This window comes from Drosophila tropicalis, unplaced genomic scaffold (genome assembly GCF_018151085.1).
Source record: "Drosophila tropicalis isolate 14030-0801.00 unplaced genomic scaffold, ASM1815108v1 contig_867, whole genome shotgun sequence".
Classification (NCBI taxonomy): domain Eukaryota; kingdom Metazoa; phylum Arthropoda; class Insecta; order Diptera; family Drosophilidae; genus Drosophila; species Drosophila tropicalis.
In genome coordinates this window covers 727,501-746,858 of record NW_027173362.1, presented here as the reverse complement: position 1 = coordinate 746,858, position 19,358 = coordinate 727,501, and the positions used below count along the sequence as shown (strand labels likewise).

Genomic DNA, 19,358 nt, shown 5'->3' with positions numbered 1-19,358 from the left:
AGCACGACGAGACGAGTTCAACTAGCCATGTCCGCCGTCCGTCCGTCCGTCCGTCCGTCCGTCCGTCCGTCCGTCCGTCCCGTCTGGATCAACGCAAACTCCTCCTAGACCGTAAGAGCTACAGAGCTGAAATTTTGCACGTAGGCTTGTATATACTGCAGGCGTTGTATATCTCGGATTCAGCCGGATTGGACCACTATATCATATAGCTCCCATACAAACCCCAAAGTCACGAACAGTGACTTTCCAATAACTTCGTTATTTTCTGAGCTATTGTCGTGAAACTTAATATTAGAGAGTTTACTACGCCTATAAGCGACTATGCCAAATTTGATCAAGATCGGGTGACTATATAATATAGCTCCCATACAAACGGCCAAGTCACGAACAGTGACTTTCCAATAACTTCGTTATTTTCTGAGCTATTGTCGTGAAACTTAATATTAGAGAGTTTACTACGCCTATAAGCGACTATGCCAAATTTGATCAAGATCGGGTGACTATATAATATAGCTCCCATACAAACGGCCAAGTCACGAACAGTGACTTTCTCAATACCTTCGTTATTTGATGAGCTATTGTCGTGAAACTTAATATTAGAGAGTTTACTACGCCTATAAGCGACTATGCCAAATTTGATCAAGATCAGGTGACTATATCATATAGCCCCATAGGAACGATTGGTCGAAAACAGTGACTTTTGTAAATAACTTCGTTACTTTTAACGCGATTGCTTTTAAATTAAACATTTCTTAATTTAATATATATGTTAATGACTGTGCCGAATTTGATAAAGATCGGGTGACTATATCATATAGCTCCCATAGGAACGATCGGTGGAAAACAGTGACTTTGATCAATATCTTCGTTATTTCCTATGATTGTAGGCCTTTCTTTCTCAAGCTTAAGCCTTTTTAGATAAAACGTTCTTCCACATTGATGGCTAATAGGTAAGGATAGAGTTACCAAAAAGTTGCAAGGGTATACAAACTTTGACGCGGTCGAAGTTAGCCCCGGCCCTCTGGTTTTTTTTTTTTGTTTCAGAACATTAGTTTGCAATATAAATTTTACAGATTTTGACAAAAATCAATCAAAATTTGATGGAATATTTCAATCAGCATCTAAATCAAGCAGTCCAGTGCATCTGTAGTATATTGGGATTTGGGAAGAATCTATGATTTTCACGTACAGTCTAATTTGTCTCTACTAACTAAGCATATATAATATGTGTTGAACCAACTGGTTTCTCCTTCTTCCGAATTCTTTTAAGTTCTAAGTGGCACCTATATATATATATATATGTATATATATATGTATATGGTTATGTAACGGATATTCATTGACTGTTGTGTTAAAATAAATGACATGACAAACATTATATCTCTTGCCATCGGGCAATCACAATATTGTATATTTTGTTTAAATATATTTATATAGATATATAGAGATTATTATAGTGTTAAAACGGTTTTCATAAATTACCAAAAAAAAAAAAAAAAAAAAGGAAATGAAAAACTAAAAAATAAACCACAATAGAAGTGCATGACGTAAATGGGGAAAGGCACAGGAATATTACACACAGATTTTTCTTGGGTGGGGAAGGGAATTGAACTGGGAAAATTGGTTTTATTTGTTTTCATTTCAAGCATTTAATAAGAAACCAGAAATCGGAAAAGAAAAACAATTTCATTCCCATATGGGTTTACCTAAGATGCTTTTTAGGTTTTAATTTTTCAATTCACCGATATAAAGCAAAACACAAGCTGATTATCGGTGTCCTATTCTCCTCTCTAAATCCTTTTAAGCATTGCATTTATTTTCCTTTCATCTGGGAACCCTTCTTACGACTAAGTAATACGTTTTGTGGGATGATTCTGCTGTCGATCTTGTCTATTTGAAAAATGGATTTTTCGAGGCGGAAGACTTCATGGTGCATAATATTTGACGCTCTAATTGAAAGTCAGTCCGGTTTTAATAATTTGGAAGTATCTGGAAATGAAGGTAACTACAAGATAGAGAGGGAGAAAGAGAGAGAAATTAGAGCACATGCTTAGGTGGTTCTTTATTTCATTTATTTATACTCACATCATCGGCTGTCCATTGATTGCTCGATTGCAGTCTCACATCCACAACGAATGGCACACCTTCTAGTTCTGTGTAGGTTCCTAGAAGTTCCGCTGTAAATGACACTGGAACCATTACCTACAGATCTTCCACCGGCCCCCCACACCGGTTGCCGGCCGTGGCGGAGCTGGCCTCTGTGGAGAATTTATTTGATAATGGGCCTGGATTTCCTCATAGTCATGATCTTGATTCTCTGTTGGCAACTGAGGCAACTAAAACAGAATTATATAAATATTTAGCGAATTGTGTTTAATTTGGATTTGCATTTTTAATACAGACCGGTCCTCTGGAGTTGCGTTGACCCTGCAAATTCAGTCGATTTAAGGCCTGCTCTGCCTCACATACTGCTCCACTCGCCAAGCTGGCCGACGCTGGCACTGGTGGTGGCAAGCGCATGGGTATGGCTCCAGTCTTATAGCATATAAGTATTCCATTTATATCACCAGCTAGCTTAAAGCCGTCGGGCGCAATTTTCAATTTTGAACAGAGTATTATATCGGTCACTGCTTGTGTTACTGAGCCGCGTTTCGATAACTTGTAGGCAATCTGACGCTTTCGCCAGGCCTTCTGATCACTATCGGCTGTCCGAGAGAGCAGTGAGAACTCCTTGGGCGGTGGCACCTTCTCCGCAATGACCCTTTAAAAATTATGAAAAAAAAACAATAAATTAAGGAAAAATGACAAAAAGACATGTAGGCCTGTTCTCGTTTTAGAGTCGATTTTAAATCTAATTCGGAACTGTTTACGAACTTTATTGTTCCCATTACAATGTCAAAGACTTACGTTATCGAAACATTTTTGTTTCGCCTAATATAATCAGCTTACTGAATTGCCGAGCTTTGTAATGATTTAGGTATAACATACTGTTCAGGGAGAATTCTAACCAGGTTTCATTTGTTATGATTTTTGAAGTATTTTACATCGAACTTATTTCTCGTTTACTGCCAACCATAAAACTAGACTTAAGCATTTCGATTAAAAACTTTTTTTTAGCCTTTGAGTGAAAGGCTGAATTAATTTACCAGGAATCTGAAATAAGAAAAGTTTTCCTATCCGAAAAACATGCGGAATCGGCAACTAGAACAGGTCTAAGTTAGATGAAACAATTTCTAATATGCAATGAATCTAACAAATTCAGATATGTAACTAAAATTTGTGTATGAGATATTTTTGAACATTTTTGAAATTTTACTAAGAAAGTTGCAAAATTGTTAAACTAGTTAGGGTTCCCTTTGGAATCAGCGATCTCAAAATCGATTGAAAAGTCAGTGATCACAAAAAACTTGAAATTTTGTTGGGCAGTGTTCTCACTAACTTTTTAAACTCGAAATATCGAAATCACTGTTTTCCACCGATCGTTCCTGTGGGTGCTATATAATATAGTCACCCGATCTTGAATATATTTAACGCAGTCATTTATAAGTGTAATAAACTCATCAATATTAAATTTCAACAATAGCTCAGAAAATAAGGAAGTTATAGAGAAAAGTCACAGAAACTGCCAAAAGGCATATTTGACTGACTATTTGAGGAATTTGTATTGTTGTTATTTCGCAACTCACTTTAATGTTTCGACAACATATTCCGGTAAACCCTCCGATTTGGATAAGCACAAGTAGCGAGTGGTTTGTCGTCCAAACAGTATGTTATAGTCACGCCATAGATCCGCATCGGCATCCTGATCATAGGTACGACTTATGGCACTAAAATTTTTGGGGCAGCTGCAAAGAAAGAACAAGGTAATCAATTTAGAATGCATTTTTTATGAGGTGTATTTATGCATTGCATACCGATCGGAGTCTTCGACAATATGTAATGAAGTTATGGGACGATTATCGGGCAGGAAGCTCATTATTGAATTGAACACGTTTGTACCGGCTCCAAGATTACCTCCAGTCCCCGGAGTACCATCAGCCGCGGCTAGTGGTGAGCCAAGCAAAGCTGCTGTGGGTGAAGCTGAATTGCAACTGCTGCCAGCAGCAGCAGTAACTCCGCTTTGTATATGCTTTCCAGCCTTATTCATGATAAAGATGATGATGACTTATCTAAAGCTTCTGGTCGATTAGAGACCGCATGGGGAAAGAAACAAGAAACGCAAATATTACTATAACACATACCGGAAACTAATTTCGCTTAGGCGACATACAGATACTCTTCTAATTATTTTCTCTCCAGTCTATTGTAGGAATGTCTCGTTCAATCGTTCTTAATCAAAGCTATAAATAAGAGTTTATCTACTAAATCATCCAGATACCAGCTATATAGTCTTTTGAAGTAAGAATGTGATTTGAAATTCGATGTAACGAAAATGCGACAGTAAAAATAAGGGAAAGAAGGACTGAGATGGAAAGACAGTACAAAAAAAGAGAACCGCAATAAAGTATACAATCTTTACGGACTATTTATTTTATCCGAGTCATAGTAAATAGTAGACATCCGGATTATTCAGATAAAAAAAAAAAAAACCCTACTAAGCAAATTGTTGATAAAAACACACGTAATAACAAATTTAAAGTGATATTATTACAATAATTGTGTGATTATTCATTATTTTTCATGACCCATTGATAGGGTATTTTCCATAAATATTTTCAATTGGCGAAGCTTTTGAAATCAAAACAGAAACCGAACGGATTTCCCCTTATACATACATACATATGTACATACTTCAGTTCAAATATGATTCATATTTTGTTACCGTTACCGAAGACGAATATGGAAGCACCACCAAAGTAGATGGGGTACAGGAGGGGTAGGAAGGTATTACATATACAACAGATGAGAACTTCGTGACGTATCCCATTTCAGTATTTTGAAGATCGTTGTCAATTAAGTCCGAAATAATTCTTGATGCTATCTAAATATAAATTTACATCTATTAAAATTTGCAATTTGAAGAATTGTATTGGTCTATAGGAACATTCTTCCCTTTTCACTTTTAAGAATTGTTCGTGGCCCCCATTAGCCAGACTACGCCCATGAGATGAACCCACGGGTGAAGGTGTACTCCCGGCGCTTATAGGAAGCTTTTGTAGGTCGTCAGGAAAAAACCAAGCGGCCAGAAGCACGAAATCGAAAATGCATAAAGTGAATGGAATGGAATGAGATGGAATTGGACTAAAATTAAAAAGGAATGCATGGATCTATGTACATACATATGTGTCTATCTATAATAAGCCAAGAGTTGATAAAAAACAAAAAAAAAAAGAAACAAGCAACAGCAACAACAACGAAAACAAGACACAATTGTATTTGTATTTGTATTTGCGTTTTGTATTGCATTGAGTCATCCAGTCACAGGTCCATGCCACCATTAGCCAAGATCAGACAAAGACAAGACGCTTTTTGTTTTTGTTTTTAGCTTTACCAATGAATTTCATTTCCGTCTTCGTAGGGTTTCACTTACTACTACTTTCAAACCATCTCTCTAACTCACAGCGCACACACATACCACGGCATCTCCCCTCTTATAAATCAAATTATTTGCCCTCTTTAATTTTATGTACATACATACATATGAACATAAATAGAAAGGCGAAGATTTCACCCCGCAGCATTCCTCCGTCTGCCTGACCCTCTTCCCTATACAACGTCCTAAACAACTTCTAACTTAACTTGCAGCCTAGCATCACGCACGCACATACACCAACACAAACACACACACACACACAGGCATACTACCGTATAATTAATATTCTCGTTTTGCTCAACAATATTGTTGTTGTATTTTTGTATAAAGTTCTCATACCTTTTGCCTTGTGGCCAATAAGCAAGGGACATGAATTAATTGCATTTAATTCAGAAACTGTTGCATCTGTCGTTAGTTTAGTTTTAATTGAAGAACAGATTTTGTTTTATTCGGCTAACAACAATGAAAATAGAATTCCGATTCGTTTGCTTTTTATTGTTGTAGCCCGCCGCCCGCAAACACACACACACATAAGCATATACGAGCTCACACACGAACACACTCACGAAACTGTCAGCTGCTTAGGGATGGCAAACAAACTCTCTACTCGATATATCGATGAACCGGCTAATGCAAGGAGCGCGTAATGATGAAATTAAAAATGAATAATTAAGCGATAAGCTTGACTATACTACTATCCAGTCCGAATTCAAATAAATACATATGTGCATATTCTTATTTCCGAGCGTACATGCCAAATTCAACAAATCGGTAGACAATTGTCATCATTTTAAATTTACACATTATTTTTTGGATGGCAGCGCAAAAGTGTGCTATTTCTATTTTTGGTACTCTCCTGGCAGACTTTAGAGACAATCTGAAAAATGTACATATTTTTTATTTGCAGGAACTTCTATAATGTTTACAATAATACTTTAACAAATAACGATATATAGTCGATAATGATAGCAGTCGATAAACATAAGCAACAAATGGGAATTGGTTCCGGGAACTGGTTTCATAAATTACAAAACTCACTGTTAAGTTAACAGAACTACGTTAAGTTAGCAGAACTTGCACATGTGCGCTCTATTTTGTTTTTGTGGAATTAAATTGTTTAGCTAAATACAGATACAATAATGGGTGGACAAGGGAAAATGATAAATCGGAAACGTAAGTTTGTTGGACGCAAATCTGATGACCCGGAATTCGATCTAGATAAAAAGCACTTTAAGGTGCTTCACGTTAATGCCACTGAGAAACGTTTGATCATTGTCCTCGAGGGAGCACAACTGGAGACAGTTAAGGTAAGATGTTCCATTAACAATGATCTGCAAATCTACTTAAACACATTCTATCTCTCTCACTGGCATGTGCCCATTAGGTCCATAATACCTTTGAGCTGCTGAATTGCGATGATCATGCCGGAATTATGCGTAAAAATCAACGTGATCCTGGCTCTTGTCGTCCCGATATTACCCATCAATGCCTGCTAATGCTCTTCGATTCTCCCCTAAATCGTGCTGGCCTTCTTCAGGTGTTTGTGCGTACCGAACACAATGTTCTCATTGAGATCAATCCACAGACACGTATTCCAAGAACTTTTAAGCGATTTGCAGGATTAATGGTTCAACTTTTACATAAATTTCAAATACGTGCAAACGATTCGTCACGTCGTTTGATGAGTGTCATCAAGAATCCTATTACCGATCATTTGCCAGTGGGCTGCAAGAAATACGCCATGTCCTTCTCCGGCAAATTAGTCAACAATCCCCGTGAGCTGGTTCCCCATGGCGATGAGGGCAGTGCCAACTATGATGAGCCTGTGGTTATGGTAATCGGAGCATTTGCGCATGGTGTCCTTAAGACAGATTATACGGAGGAATTGTTTTCCATAAGCAATTATCCTTTATCAGCGGCAATTGCCTGCTCCAAACTCTGCACGGCCTTCGAAGAGGTTTGGGGTGTCATATGAAGACAACCAAAGTCTCTTTTTCTTACCCCTAAGTCTTCGTGTATAAGTTACATATAATTTATATAGAGATACAAAGTAATATTTTCCTACAATATGTATGCATAAATAAACCAATTGATGAAATTTGATCAAAATTATCAGTTAGTGTTAAACCAAAAGTATCATGAAGGATACATTAAGATACTTTTTTTGTTTTTTTTTTTTTTAGAAATTTATGAATATCAAAACAAATAATTGATAAAATTCGTTAAGCTAATCAGGTTTGAATTTTAATATACATATTTATAGATACATATATATAAATATATATATAGGATAGCTATGTATATTTTCTTTATTACTTTATATTATCTTCAATTACAAAATACAAAAAGTGTTTAATTTCAAAAAGAAAGCTTTGAAAAAAAAAATTATGTTAAAATGGATAAATTTTCTGATAGATGTATACGCCTTGCATTCTCCTGCTCAGTGGATTGCAGAAAAGTTGAAGCGTACTTTTTTTTTTTTTTTTTATAAACCAATTCGATCCGATGCTTTCTAGTTAATTTTTTTAATATTGTGGATCTTATTTCTAATTGCCATACGTCCCTGTTTGCAGGATTGCGGGCTACTACTTTGCCGGCTTTTTGGACGTTTCATTTGCCTTCTTTTCGGCTTCTCGCTTAGCGGCCGCTTCCTCACGCTGCTGCCGAATGAGAGCCAGGCGGGCCAAGTCTGCTTTAGCTTCGGTGGTTTTGCCAGCGGCATGAAGCTTTTCATAGCGTTGACGAGCCTTTTGCTTTTCGATCTGTTCGCGTTCGCGGCGAGACAGTTCCGGCTTACTGCTACCCGAGGCACCCGGACCAGAGTCGTCGATTTTAATTTGGGACAATTTTTGAGTGGCCTTTTTGGTCACACGATTGGGATTCTCGATTTCGATGAGAGATGCCACACCCTTCTTAGCATCACGTGCTTCAGCCTCAGAGTCATCTTCGGATTCATTATCCTCAGATTCCGATGAATCGTCTCCGGCGCCGCGTTGCTTTTGTCTTTGAGCGGCTGTTGACCTGCTAGCGGCGGGTTTTGGCTTGGCTTTCGGTTTGGATGTTGAGGCGGCTGCTTTACCATCATCATCTTCATCGCTCCCACTGCCGCTACTTGACTGATCGCTATCCTCCTCCGATTCCTGTTGCAGTTCCTCCGGAGAAGTAAAATGACGGCTACGGCCTTTGTGGTTAACGAATTTTCCTCGTGGCATGATGGCAACCTGGAACTAAGACTGAGGCTGTATATATATATGTATAAATTTTATATATATATATAATGTACATATATATGTATAATGTCTGCTTATAACCCTAAATTGTATATCGATAAAGTATTCGATAGAAAACTAATCATGTGAAATGTCAAATTGTTATGACACTAGACATTCAAATAGTCAACATCGATGTGTAGAAATATGTGGACATAAAATTTATATATTTAATACAAATATTGAATTAAAATAATAGTGTATTAATCAAATTTCTGCAAAATTGAAATCGAATGTTTCGTGATTATAAATTTAATTTTCTCATCCCCCTTTAAATGTAGTGTCATATTAAAGTAATCGATTTAATATTCCAGAGGTGTTTCGATAACTTTTATCGCACACCGCTCTATTAGCACACAAAAAATAATCGGTAAACAACTTGGATTTTCTTTACTCTTCTAATTCTACGTAAATTTGCTTAATTTACCGTTTAAATATTTGCAAATTGAGCAAATTTCATTAGTCTAGGGTCAACAAAGTAAAAGGAATATGGATTAAAGCAACAAAACAGCGGCAACGATCTACAAAAAACATTTCCCTTTTTCCCTCTATACGACATTTTCCACGCTCCGCAGGTTCGCCATTTTGTTTCGTTGTTTTCATTCGTTCATCGTGGTCGTGGTTGTAGTCGTCGCTGTCGCTGTCGGTCGAACAAATTCACCACCAAAGAAGAAGGCGGCTGTCTCTATATTTACTTCGCTCTCTTTCTCTCTCTTTAATGACCATCTGACAGACAATGTGCGCGAGTGAGCCAGTTATATGTGTTAGGCGCGTGCGCCTCTCGTATAGATGCATGTGTGTGTGTACGCTGGCTCTGTGTATTCGCATTTTGAGTAATTTCGAACTGAAATTTTTGTATATTTGACGGCGACAACGGACGACGACTGCGGCGGGCTGCGGCTGCTTATAACACGGTTTTTTTTTTATTTTTTTGTTACCCACAAGAAACAGAAACGCGCGTTTAGCGAACAAATCCTCCGTATGTACCGTGTTGTGTGTGTGTGTGTGGGAAATAACTTACCAAAAAATAAAAGCACAAAAAAAGAGTAAAGGAAACTACGGTTGAAAAACGTAGCACAAAAAAAAACCAACAAATTGTGGTAAATGTAAAAAAGAATTAAAATTATATAAATTTTTATCACAATTGTTTGTGAACAGTGAATAAATAATGTAAATTTTTTAAAATGCCTACAATTTAGCGCCAAAAAAATAAAAATGCGAGAGATAAATGTGAGACTTCAATGGACATGACATTTTTTCATTTTTTTTTTTTTTTTTTTTTGGTGGTGGAACAAAGCAAGCAAGCAGCAGTAAGAGGAAGCAGAAAAGAGCTGACTGTGTGCGTGTGTATTAGTGAGCCGTAATGTATAATATTAACAAAAAGAGAAAAATAGAAAACTTGGCTACAAAAAAAAAACCGCCAATAACTGAAACGGCAAACAATTTCAATTACAATTCATTTGCAATTTCTGGAATCGTTATGAAATTCTGTAGTTCTTTTAATAAGCATTTTTAAAATTTTTGTGGTATTACGTGCTGCTGCTGCTATTTGAATGTGTGTGCATGTGTATTTGTGTGAGCATATATGTATGTATGTGTGTTTGTTCGGGGCGCGTGTGTTTTTGCCGCCGCCGTTTTTGCCGCTTACGTTACGGTATGACGTTAACAAATTCGACGTGAATGCGCGGCTAGCCAAAACAACGTATAGCGAATTTCTATTTTTTTATGTTTTAATTTTTTTTGTTGCTGTTCTTACTTTCTACTTTTTCGTCATTTAGTATATTAGTAAGAAAAATATAAAGTGCTAAATTACACGGAGTAAAGAGAATATTAAGTATAATAAATAGTAAGCAAAGCAAAGAAACAAAACAAAAAAAAAACAACAAAATAAAGCAACAAAAGCAAAAAAAAAAACAAATCGTGTGTGTTTGTTCTCTCTCTGCTGCGCGACCAACCACCCAATTCTTCATTCACAAACGCAAAACAACAACCAAAACTCAGCAGCAGCTGCAACACGCAACAAATTCAGCAATGATAGTAGGGGCAGCATTTGCTTTTTGTGGATTATTTTATTAAAAACAAATTGCCAAATGTAAGTAAACACAAACAGCAAGTGCAACACACATCAACAACAAACACATTCAAGAAATTTTACAAAAATTCAACAATAAGAAATGCATCTCAAGGCACGTGGCGCATGCGTTAATAAGCTTAAAAAAAGGCGCGCGCGCTTCTTATCTAACAGATTGCATGTTTTAAGGCATGTACGTGTGTGTGGGTGGGTGCAGTTATTTTAATTTAAACATTAAATAGCCGCTTTTTTAAAGTGCAGCTTTTGAACTGTCCCCATTTACCAGGACACGGATACGGATAAGGATAACATTCAACCCACTTAACTGCTCGCAGCTGTGACATATTTTTCAATAAAAACACAAGAACAAAACAGAAGCGAATAAAAATGTATCTTTTTGTGTGTTACTACAAATTCTTATTGTATCTTTGAGCAATTTGGCATTTGCCAAATAAAAAAATATTCCAAAATGAATTTTCTCTTGTATGTGTGTTTACTTTTTAAACTTTCATTGATGCAACCTTTGCCGCCGCATGCCCCCTAATAAAGCAACCGATGCAGCAGCAGCGCCGCCGCGTCCAACTCTTAACCATCTCTCCTCAGTTATTCTGCCCCCACCGTGTGGGCTCCCCTCGTAGAAACCGGCTTTAAGATTCGTGCCACTATTAGCACGATTTATTAACCTAGAGGCGGCAAATAGCAGCGCCGCGCATACTTGAAGATACACAACATTTCTCTCTCTCTGGCTGTCTGTGTGTATGTGTGTGTGAACATGCCGCCATATTTGCATTTGACTACATATTACGTAGGCCCATAACGTTATCTCGCTTACTCTCTCAAAGCAGCTGCAGCAACTCGTAAAATACAAAAAATAAACCAAAAATTTTATGCCGGTTCAACACTAGGAAGAATGAGAAAGAAAGAGAAGGGTGTTAAGGGGAAAAGAGCAAAAATATTCATTTTTGTATGAATGGAAGATGTATTAAATAAAGATATATGTGTTCTATTATATACACATCCATTTAGATTTGCTTTGTTGTAAAGGGAAAAAATATACATATATATCCCTCCTTTTAGTCCATTCCTCCTCCGCCTCCTACAAAACAATAAGTGCTAAACTCTACGTCATCGCGTGCTTGCCTTGAAACGCAAACCGAGCAGCGCAAACGTAAAACAACCAACAGCCGAAGTTTGTTCGTATCATTTGTTTCGCTACGGGACGTGAAGACTACGTGAAAATCGTTTTTAGTCGTCTACTGTACTACATAATTACAAGAGAGAGCCAGAGCAAAAGCGAGAGAGATAAATAAGAGAGAGAGAGAGACTCAGAGAGCTCTTTTGCTCCCTCTCAAATCATGTTTTGTTTTGTTTAAACTTTATTTTGGAAAAAAAGCTAACAAAAACTTAAATAAAAAGAAACAATTAGGTTTTATTTTTCTTTTTTAATTTTGTGTGTTTTTATGTTAATCATTGACTATGTGGGTTGTTGTTGCTAGCTGCTGCTTCCGTTTAATTTTTGCGTCACATTTACTTACACACACACACAACATGCACGGAAACAAACACATATAAATGACATTTACAGTGGGTTAAGTGAAATTTAACTAAAAATGCCGAATGAATTAAAATCAATTCACAATTTTACAAATTTTGTCCCAACTTGCCAAATCAGGAAATTATTTATTATACTGCTAACAAGCAAAATATTATAATATTTTTGTTGTTGTTCTCTGTATTGCAAAATAATCGATATTATAAAAAAGTGGGCTAGCTTTTAATTTAGATCAAAGCGAAATTTCGGATTACTGAAAATTATTCTAATTTTACAAATCATATAAGGGAATAATAAACACATGTCTACATGGTGGCAAATACAATAATAAAAAAAGTTCGAATTCAAAATCCGATGTATGTTCTTTTAATAGAAGAAACTAAAGTTATGTCCGAAATAATAATATTTAGAAGTGTTTCATTCAACATGCAATTTTTATTTATGCAGTTGCCACTGTGGTAGTATACAACTCATGGAGAGAAATGGAGAAAGAGAGAGAGAGAGATGCATACATCCATACACACACATCTATACATTAACGAAAATCCCCATCTCACCTCAGGGCCTCCTCCTCCTCTAGCTAGCACCACGATTTTAACATCAGACCCTAAAATAAGAGGGTTTATTAAAAAAAAAAAAAGCCCAAGGAAAAAGAACAAAAATTATAAATTAGTTGCTGCAAAGACACCAACAAAAAGCCAGTTTTATATGCCAAAATGATTCATTCTTAAAAAAACAAAAAGAGAAAACAAATTCAACTTGAAAAAAAAAAACTTTTGAAGGTGTCGTGGTGAATAAAACACACACGCACACATACAACGACAAAAAAGCCTAAGAGAAGCATTGCGCTACATATTGATATAATTGTTTTAATGTTAAAATTTGCAATATTTTATAGATTTGAAGTGAATTCTTTAGCTTTTTTTTCTTTATTTTTTTTTGTTAATTTAATAGTGATAATTTCTTTCGCGCATTTTTTTTTTAGTATAGTTTTTTATTATTCTCAAATGCGAGGCAAATAACCAAAAGTTATGCTAGCGCAAGCGAGACAAATATAGATATAGATGCGCTTAGGGAGAATAGTGAGTGAGTGTCTCATAACTGTGTGTGTGTGTGTTTGGGAGAGAGAGCACGCTCTTTCCCTCTAAATATCTTGCTCTCTGTGTTCGAATTTCGAAAATCGAAATTTGGGAACTGGCAAAACGGCGGCAAAGTAACAACTAAAAACTACTCAAACATCACAACACAAACACACACACATCCACATCCACAAATGGGGAAAAACAGAGAAGAATAATTTCGAAAAGAATAAAAAGTATTGTAGAATAAAGAAAAATACAAAATATAAATCTAGAAACAAACTGTGTGTAGTGGTAAGGATAGCAACAAATTTGGTAAATTGGTTTTTGTTTGCGTTTTTTTGCTTTCGTGTGTGTGTGTGTGTGTTTGTTGTTCATTGTATTATTAAACAACCCGCCTTGTGCCTTGCAGCAGCTACTGCTATTGCATTTTATCTTTGTCGACATTTTCTTATACAGAATAGAGTATAAAATGGAAAAAATGTGAAAAATAATCTAGTAAAATTTCAAAAATGATTGTGTTTTCTGTTTATGTAAGATAATTGCTTCCAGAGTTGTCAATGTGTGTGTGTATGGGACAGTGTTTTTAAGCCGGCAAATTTGTTTTTCTTACCTATTTTTAACTTCTTTTTTTTATCTATATATTTTCAGCTCACGCTGTAAGAGAGAGAGCGAATACCGTTAAAATGTCATTGCCGTGTCCATGAAACAGCAACAAAAAAAAAAAAAAAAACAAACAAAAAAAAATAATAATAAATAAAAACAACAATAAGAAGAAAAGCCACAGCCAAAGGGGGCGGCCGTGGTAAGTATTACATTTGTGTGAAATATGTAGATGTATGAAAATAATTACTTTACTCAAATTTCTAATAAATGTGTATTTATTTTTGTTAGGACAAACCAATTGCTAGAGGCATGAATCAAAGGATCTGTAGAAAACCTTTAGGCCAAAAAGGATTCTTATTATTAACAACAGTAACAGGAGGAGCAGTAACAGCAACTGGAGCAGGACCAGGAGCAGAAGCAGAAACATCAACAGAAAGCATAGGATTAACAACAATAATTGTTCAGAAAACACAGAAGCAACAATTTATAAAGTTTACCTAAGTGGAGGAGGCGGCGGAGGAGGAGGAGGAGCGGCGGACGGGCGGACGGACGGACGGACGGAAGAAAGGAAGACAGAAAGGAACGGAGATTCAAAAGGAGCCTGTGCTTGAGGTCGTCCGGCCGTCTCTCTCTTTGTTTTAGGGCAAGAAGATTCCGTTTAAATCAACATCAGGAGAATTAGCAGCAGCAGCCACCATGTCGTCATCCACAGCAGCTTCAACAACAACCACCACCACATCATCATCATCATCGGTGGCGGCGGGAGGTGGAGCTGGTGGTACAGCAGCAGCCACAACGACAAATGACCAACCACAACCGCCACATCAACAGCAGCCGCCACCGCGTTATGAACCTCCTGTGGAGCCAATTAATGGCATTGTCCAGCCTCCAGTAGTTCCACCAGCGGAACGACCTGGTCGGAATACAAATCAACTGCAATATTTAATAAAAACCGTTATGAAAGTCATCTGGAAACATCATTTCTCGTGGCCCTTCCAACAGCCGGTCGATGCTAAGAAATTAAATTTACCCGATTATCATAAGATAATCAAGCAACCTATGGATATGGGTACGATAAAGAAACGTTTAGAGAACAATTATTATTGGTCGGCGAAGGAGGCGATACTTGACTTTAATACAATGTTCAACAATTGTTATGTGTATAACAAACCTGGAGAGGACGTTGTTGTAATGGCACAAACGTTGGAAAAAGTATTCCTGCAAAAATTGAATCAATGCCTAAAGAGGAATTGGAACTGGAGCCGGTAACTGCTAAGGGTGGAAAAAGAAGCAACGCGCACCAGCCACACCTAAAGCAGCAGGAACCGGAGGAGGAGGCGGAAGTGTTGGAGCAGTGCCCACTAGCAGCAGTAGCAGTAGCTCAAACAGTAAGTTACCTACAGCTGGTCAATCTTCTGGAGGAGGAGGTGGTGGTAGTAGTGGTGGAGGGAGGAGCTGGCGCTCGGCCCGTTTCCTCTTTGGGTGGCACCGTTTCATCAACAGCAGGAGGAGGAGTGGGAGTCGCACCGTCCATACCACCGATCAGCACAATGCCACCGCATTCCGTACCCGGTAGCACTAATACCACCACCACAGCCATTGGAGCAGCTGGAGGAGCAGCAGCTGGAGCTGGGCATTCTGTGGCCCTTATGGCCAGCCTTCTTCAACAGCAGCCATCATCCGCCTATCCCGGTGCTAATCAATCATCCGCTGTGGTCAACAGCTCCTCCCTTTTAGATGGCTCAACGGCGACCGTAATACCCGGCGGAGGAGCGGCAGCAGGTCAATTATCAGCCGCTGCTGTGGCCACTGCCAATGCCGTACAAGCCTACGTTAATAGCACGGCCGGAGTTGGTGTCAATGTAGGCGTCGGAGTGGGTGTTGATGGCGCCGTTATACCACCCCAGCAACCAGCCAAATTGAAGAAGGGCGTCAAACGGAAGGCGGACACAACGACACCCACGGCGAATGCATTTGAATCGCCTTACGCCCAAATGGATTCCAAATCGGCGAAAATAGCAACAAGACGTGAATCAAATCGTCAGGTAATTGGCAAGAAGGTAAGAGTAAAAGGTTTAGAAAAGGTATTAAAAAGCGAAATTAACGTTCCCACCGATTCCTTTAAATACTTTATTTCCCTACAAGAAGAGAAGAGAGTAACACTGAACGGTAATACTTATTACAGACTTTTGTGACATATGACAAGTTTTGTTTTTTTTTTTTTTTTAGAGAGTAGAGTTTCCTGCAAGATATTTGTACTACTTTTGGTATTTAACAGCAACCCTGAAATCGAAGTAGGCCTTTTTTTTTCCTGTCATCGGCAGAAAATTACCTCTAGGGGAAACTCAGTCGATTCAGTTAGTCTAGTCAGTCAGTCTGATTAGTAAGTGTTTGATATTCAGCATAAAAACATGTCTAAGGAAAAGACTTCTAAATGTGTGAGAAAGCATCGATGCAGGCATAATCGTCGAACTCTGAGATCTACAGTGCAACGAAAGGTATTTAAGATAATCTTTATTTTTTTCCTTATATCGTCTTGAGAAGTAGCTGAAAGGATTTATAGACGACTTTTCTACCCAATATTAAAAACGATTTTATTGAATACTTTTTGGATAAAATTAAAGATGGATTCCAATTGCCGACCACTCAGTCCAGCTTCTCTCTCTTCTCTTAAACACTTTGCACCCATCATAAAACAAACAAAAGAACACGCTGCCTTGTCCTTGCCTTTTACTCTTTCATTTATGTTATTTATTTTTATGTTTATGTTGCATCAACGCAATTTATATTTTATCATTTATTGCTCATTATCGATTTCATGCCTAACCACAAACAAAACGCTTCTTTTTTGTTTTTCTTTTTCGTTTTTATTATGTTTTTCTTTTATGTTGATTTTTCATAACGCGCGCTCGCTGCTGCTTACTGCAAACCACAAATCAATCCACAACAAAACGAAATCGCTCGAAATGCTGAAAATCTCAATGCAGGATCTTACATTCCAGGGCTCGGGTGGTTATCCCATGTCACCGCTGGGTGTGGCCGGTGTGCCCGGTGTTCTATTGGGACCAGGCGTTGTTGGAACTAATGTTGGTGCCGCTGTCGGTGGCATCGGTATGGGTGGAGTCGGTGGTGTCGGCGGTGTTATGGGCAGCGCCGGTTCAAAATCAAAGGAAAAACTATCGGATGCTCTCAAGTCATGCAATGAGATCCTTAAGGAGCTATTCTCAAAGAAGCATTCCGGTTATGCTTGGCCCTTCTATAAGCCGGTTGATGCGGAACTATTAGGCCTCCATGATTACCATGATATCATCAAGAAGCCAATGGATTTGGGTACTGTGAAGCGGAAAATGGACAATCGGGAATACAAGAGTGCGCCGGAATTCGCGGCCGATGTGCGATTGATATTCACCAATTGCTACAAATACAATCCACCAGATCATGATGTCGTTGCAATGGGCAGAAAACTGCAGGACGTCTTCGAAATGCGCTACGCCAATATACCCGATGAGCCAGTGGCCAATGCGGCTCATCATAGTCACAGCCATGGACATGGTCATGGTCATGGGCATGGTCACGGGCATGGGCATGGTCACAGTAGTCATGGCCATGGACATGGTCATGGCGGCTATTCCACTACCAGCTTAAAGCACGATGCTAGCGATTCATCTAGCGAGGACTCAAGTGACACGGAAAATGAATCTAATTCCGATGAGGAGAGAAGTGCACGCTTAAAAATGCTAGAGTCCAAATTGTTGGGCCTGCAGGAGGAGATCCGGAAACTTGTCGAGGAGGCGTCTGCCAAAAAGAAGGCCAAGAAAAAACTCAAGGAAAAGAAGAAGGGTATGGGTTCGGGAAGCGGAGCTGGTTCCGGTGCCGGTGGATCAACTGGCGGCGGTGCTGGCAGCGGCAATTCAGCTACCAGCGGCGGTGGACCATCATCCATGCCGGTCTCAGTGCCGGCCAGTGTGGCAGCGGCAGTGGCTACAGGTGGAGCCAATCTCTCTGCCCTGCTTAGCGGTAGCCTGGTCATGGGTGCCAATTCTAGTGCCGGTGGTGTAAACACACCAACATCTGCCCTGCATGCCCACGAAATGGCCTTGGCCATGAGCCAATTGACTGGCGGAGCTGCCGGCTTTAATCCAGGCAATGTAGCGGGTGCTGGCGGTGGTGGGAAGGCAGGTGCATTGGCTGGAGCCTTAGCAGCCGGAGCAGCAGCTGGCGCTGGTGGTGCCTCTTCGGGTGGCAGTAGTAAAGGTGCTAAGAATAAGGGACAACGTGGCGCAAAGGGTGCGGCAAATGCGGCAGCCGGCGGCGTTGGCGGAGCTGCAGCAGCGGCGGCAGCGGCCAATATGGCAGCAGCTGTTGCTGGCGGTGGCGGTTCAACGACTGGCTCTAAACGCGGCAAAGGTGGCGGTGGCGGCAGTGGAGCTGGCAATGCTGCCGCCAATGCAGCCGGTCCTGGCAACGCTGCTGGTGGTGGAGCGGGAGCGGGCGCTGGCGGTGCACGGGGCAGTAGTAAAAAGAAGCCCAGTCAGGTGATGAATTTCGATTCCGAGGAGGAGGACACAGCGAAGCCAATGTCCTACGATGAGAAGCGACAACTCTCCTTGGATATCAATAAGCTGCCAGGTAAGAGGGAGAATATTCTTTTCTACGAACCCCCAGCAACCTTTTCTGTACAATATAAATACGCTTCTTTTTCTCTTTTTTTCGTTCAGGCGACAAACTTGGCCGTGTGGTCCACATCATCCAGAATCGTGAACCATCGCTGCGCGACTCAATCCCGATGAAATCGAAATCGATTTTGAGACACTGAAGCCGTCGACGCTGCGCGAGCTAGAAAGCTATGTGGCGTCGTGTTTGCGCAAAAAAACACGTAAGCCATATTGTAAGTTTGTAACTAAACCGAGACCACAAAATTAAAAACCAAACAAAAAAACCTGAAAAAAAATACTTGAGAAAACGGCAAAGCTGAGAAACAACTTGAGAAAAACAAGCAAGAACAACAACGACAAAAAGAAACAGATTGAGAAAATAAAAATATTTTTTTTGAGCCTTTTGCTGTTAAAAATTTTTTTTCTTACTTTTATGAGATTTGAGAACAGATATATTTTTCTAAATTCTATCACAAGACAATGTATACAACATATATAAATATATATATATATATATATATAAATATACATATATATATATTAAAAATATTCCAAATAGTGGTCATGTTTAGTTAGAAAACCAAACTACCAAA

At 38.8% G+C, this 19,358-nt stretch overlaps 4 protein-coding genes across 5 annotated transcripts in view; 2 read left to right on the top strand and 2 right to left on the bottom strand.

The window, feature by feature from the left end:
- Positions 1 to 1,969: 1,969 nt before the first annotated feature.
- Positions 1,970 to 6,098, bottom strand: Mvb12 (multivesicular body subunit 12-like Mvb12). 2 transcript variants are annotated; one of them, XM_068298430.1, is made up of 6 exons: positions 5,873 to 6,098; positions 3,915 to 4,175; positions 3,687 to 3,845; positions 2,404 to 2,761; positions 2,086 to 2,336; positions 1,970 to 2,005 (listed from the first exon to the last, which is right to left on the bottom strand). In XM_068298430.1, exons 2-5 carry the CDS (start codon positions 4,145 to 4,147, stop codon positions 2,199 to 2,201), a joined length of 888 nt encoding a protein of 295 aa, XP_068154531.1. In that variant the 5' UTR covers positions 4,148 to 4,175; positions 5,873 to 6,098; the 3' UTR covers positions 1,970 to 2,005; positions 2,086 to 2,198. The 2 variants fall into 2 exon arrangements, with proteins under 2 accessions (XP_068154531.1, XP_068154530.1); XM_068298429.1 differs by having other exon boundaries at positions 3,915 to 4,178; positions 5,873 to 6,097.
- Positions 6,099 to 6,586: 488 nt separating this feature from the next.
- On the top strand, positions 6,587 to 7,642 carry LOC137583712 (ribosomal RNA small subunit methyltransferase NEP1). Its single transcript, XM_068298813.1, has 2 exons — positions 6,587 to 6,840; positions 6,918 to 7,642. The coding sequence occupies exons 1-2, from the start codon at positions 6,673 to 6,675 to the stop codon at positions 7,506 to 7,508; spliced, it is 759 nt and encodes a 252-aa protein (XP_068154914.1). The 5' UTR covers positions 6,587 to 6,672; the 3' UTR covers positions 7,509 to 7,642.
- Positions 7,643 to 7,764: 122 nt separating this feature from the next.
- On the bottom strand, positions 7,765 to 8,907 carry LOC137583713 (28 kDa heat- and acid-stable phosphoprotein). Its single transcript, XM_068298814.1, has 2 exons — positions 8,817 to 8,907; positions 7,765 to 8,760 (listed from the first exon to the last, which is right to left on the bottom strand). Exon 2 carries the CDS (start codon positions 8,743 to 8,745, stop codon positions 8,119 to 8,121), a length of 627 nt encoding a protein of 208 aa, XP_068154915.1. The 5' UTR covers positions 8,746 to 8,760; positions 8,817 to 8,907; the 3' UTR covers positions 7,765 to 8,118.
- An 860-nt stretch (positions 8,908 to 9,767) lies between these two features.
- Positions 9,768 to 19,358, top strand: part of LOC137583710 (homeotic protein female sterile-like) — a 10,741-nt gene continuing 1,150 nt past the window's right edge. Inside the window, 10 exon segments of the mRNA XM_068298811.1 lie at positions 9,768 to 9,902; positions 10,581 to 10,894; positions 14,156 to 14,309; positions 14,399 to 15,335; positions 15,338 to 15,391; positions 15,394 to 15,559; positions 15,561 to 16,155; positions 17,098 to 18,739; positions 18,829 to 18,885; positions 18,888 to 18,998. Of these exon segments, the coding sequence (XP_068154912.1) occupies positions 14,807 to 15,335; positions 15,338 to 15,391; positions 15,394 to 15,559; positions 15,561 to 16,155; positions 17,098 to 18,739; positions 18,829 to 18,885; positions 18,888 to 18,998 (3,154 nt within the window). The 5' untranslated portion in view covers positions 9,768 to 9,902; positions 10,581 to 10,894; positions 14,156 to 14,309; positions 14,399 to 14,806.

What these genes read in the sequence shown, in the direction of transcription:
- LOC137583712 (XM_068298813.1), top strand. Translation starts at nt 6,673, where the DNA reads ATGGGTGGACAAGGGAAAATGATAAATCGGAAACGTAAGTTTGTTGGA. An exon ending in CACAACTGGAGACAGTTAAG is followed by an intron (nt 6,841 to 6,917) that starts GTAAGATGTTCC and finishes TGTGCCCATTAG; the next exon opens with GTCCATAATACCTTTGAGCT.
- Mvb12 (XM_068298430.1), bottom strand. Translation starts at nt 4,147, where the DNA reads ATGAATAAGGCTGGAAAGCATATACAAAGCGGAGTTACTGCTGCTGCT. An exon ending in ATTGTCGAAGACTCCGATCG is followed by an intron (nt 3,846 to 3,914) that starts GTATGCAATGCA and finishes CTTTCTTTGCAG; the next exon opens with CTGCCCCAAAAATTTTAGTG. An exon ending in TATGTTGTCGAAACATTAAA is followed by an intron (nt 2,762 to 3,686) that starts GTGAGTTGCGAA and finishes TAATTTTTAAAG; the next exon opens with GGTCATTGCGGAGAAGGTGC.
- LOC137583713 (XM_068298814.1), bottom strand. Translation starts at nt 8,745, where the DNA reads ATGCCACGAGGAAAATTCGTTAACCACAAAGGCCGTAGCCGTCATTTT.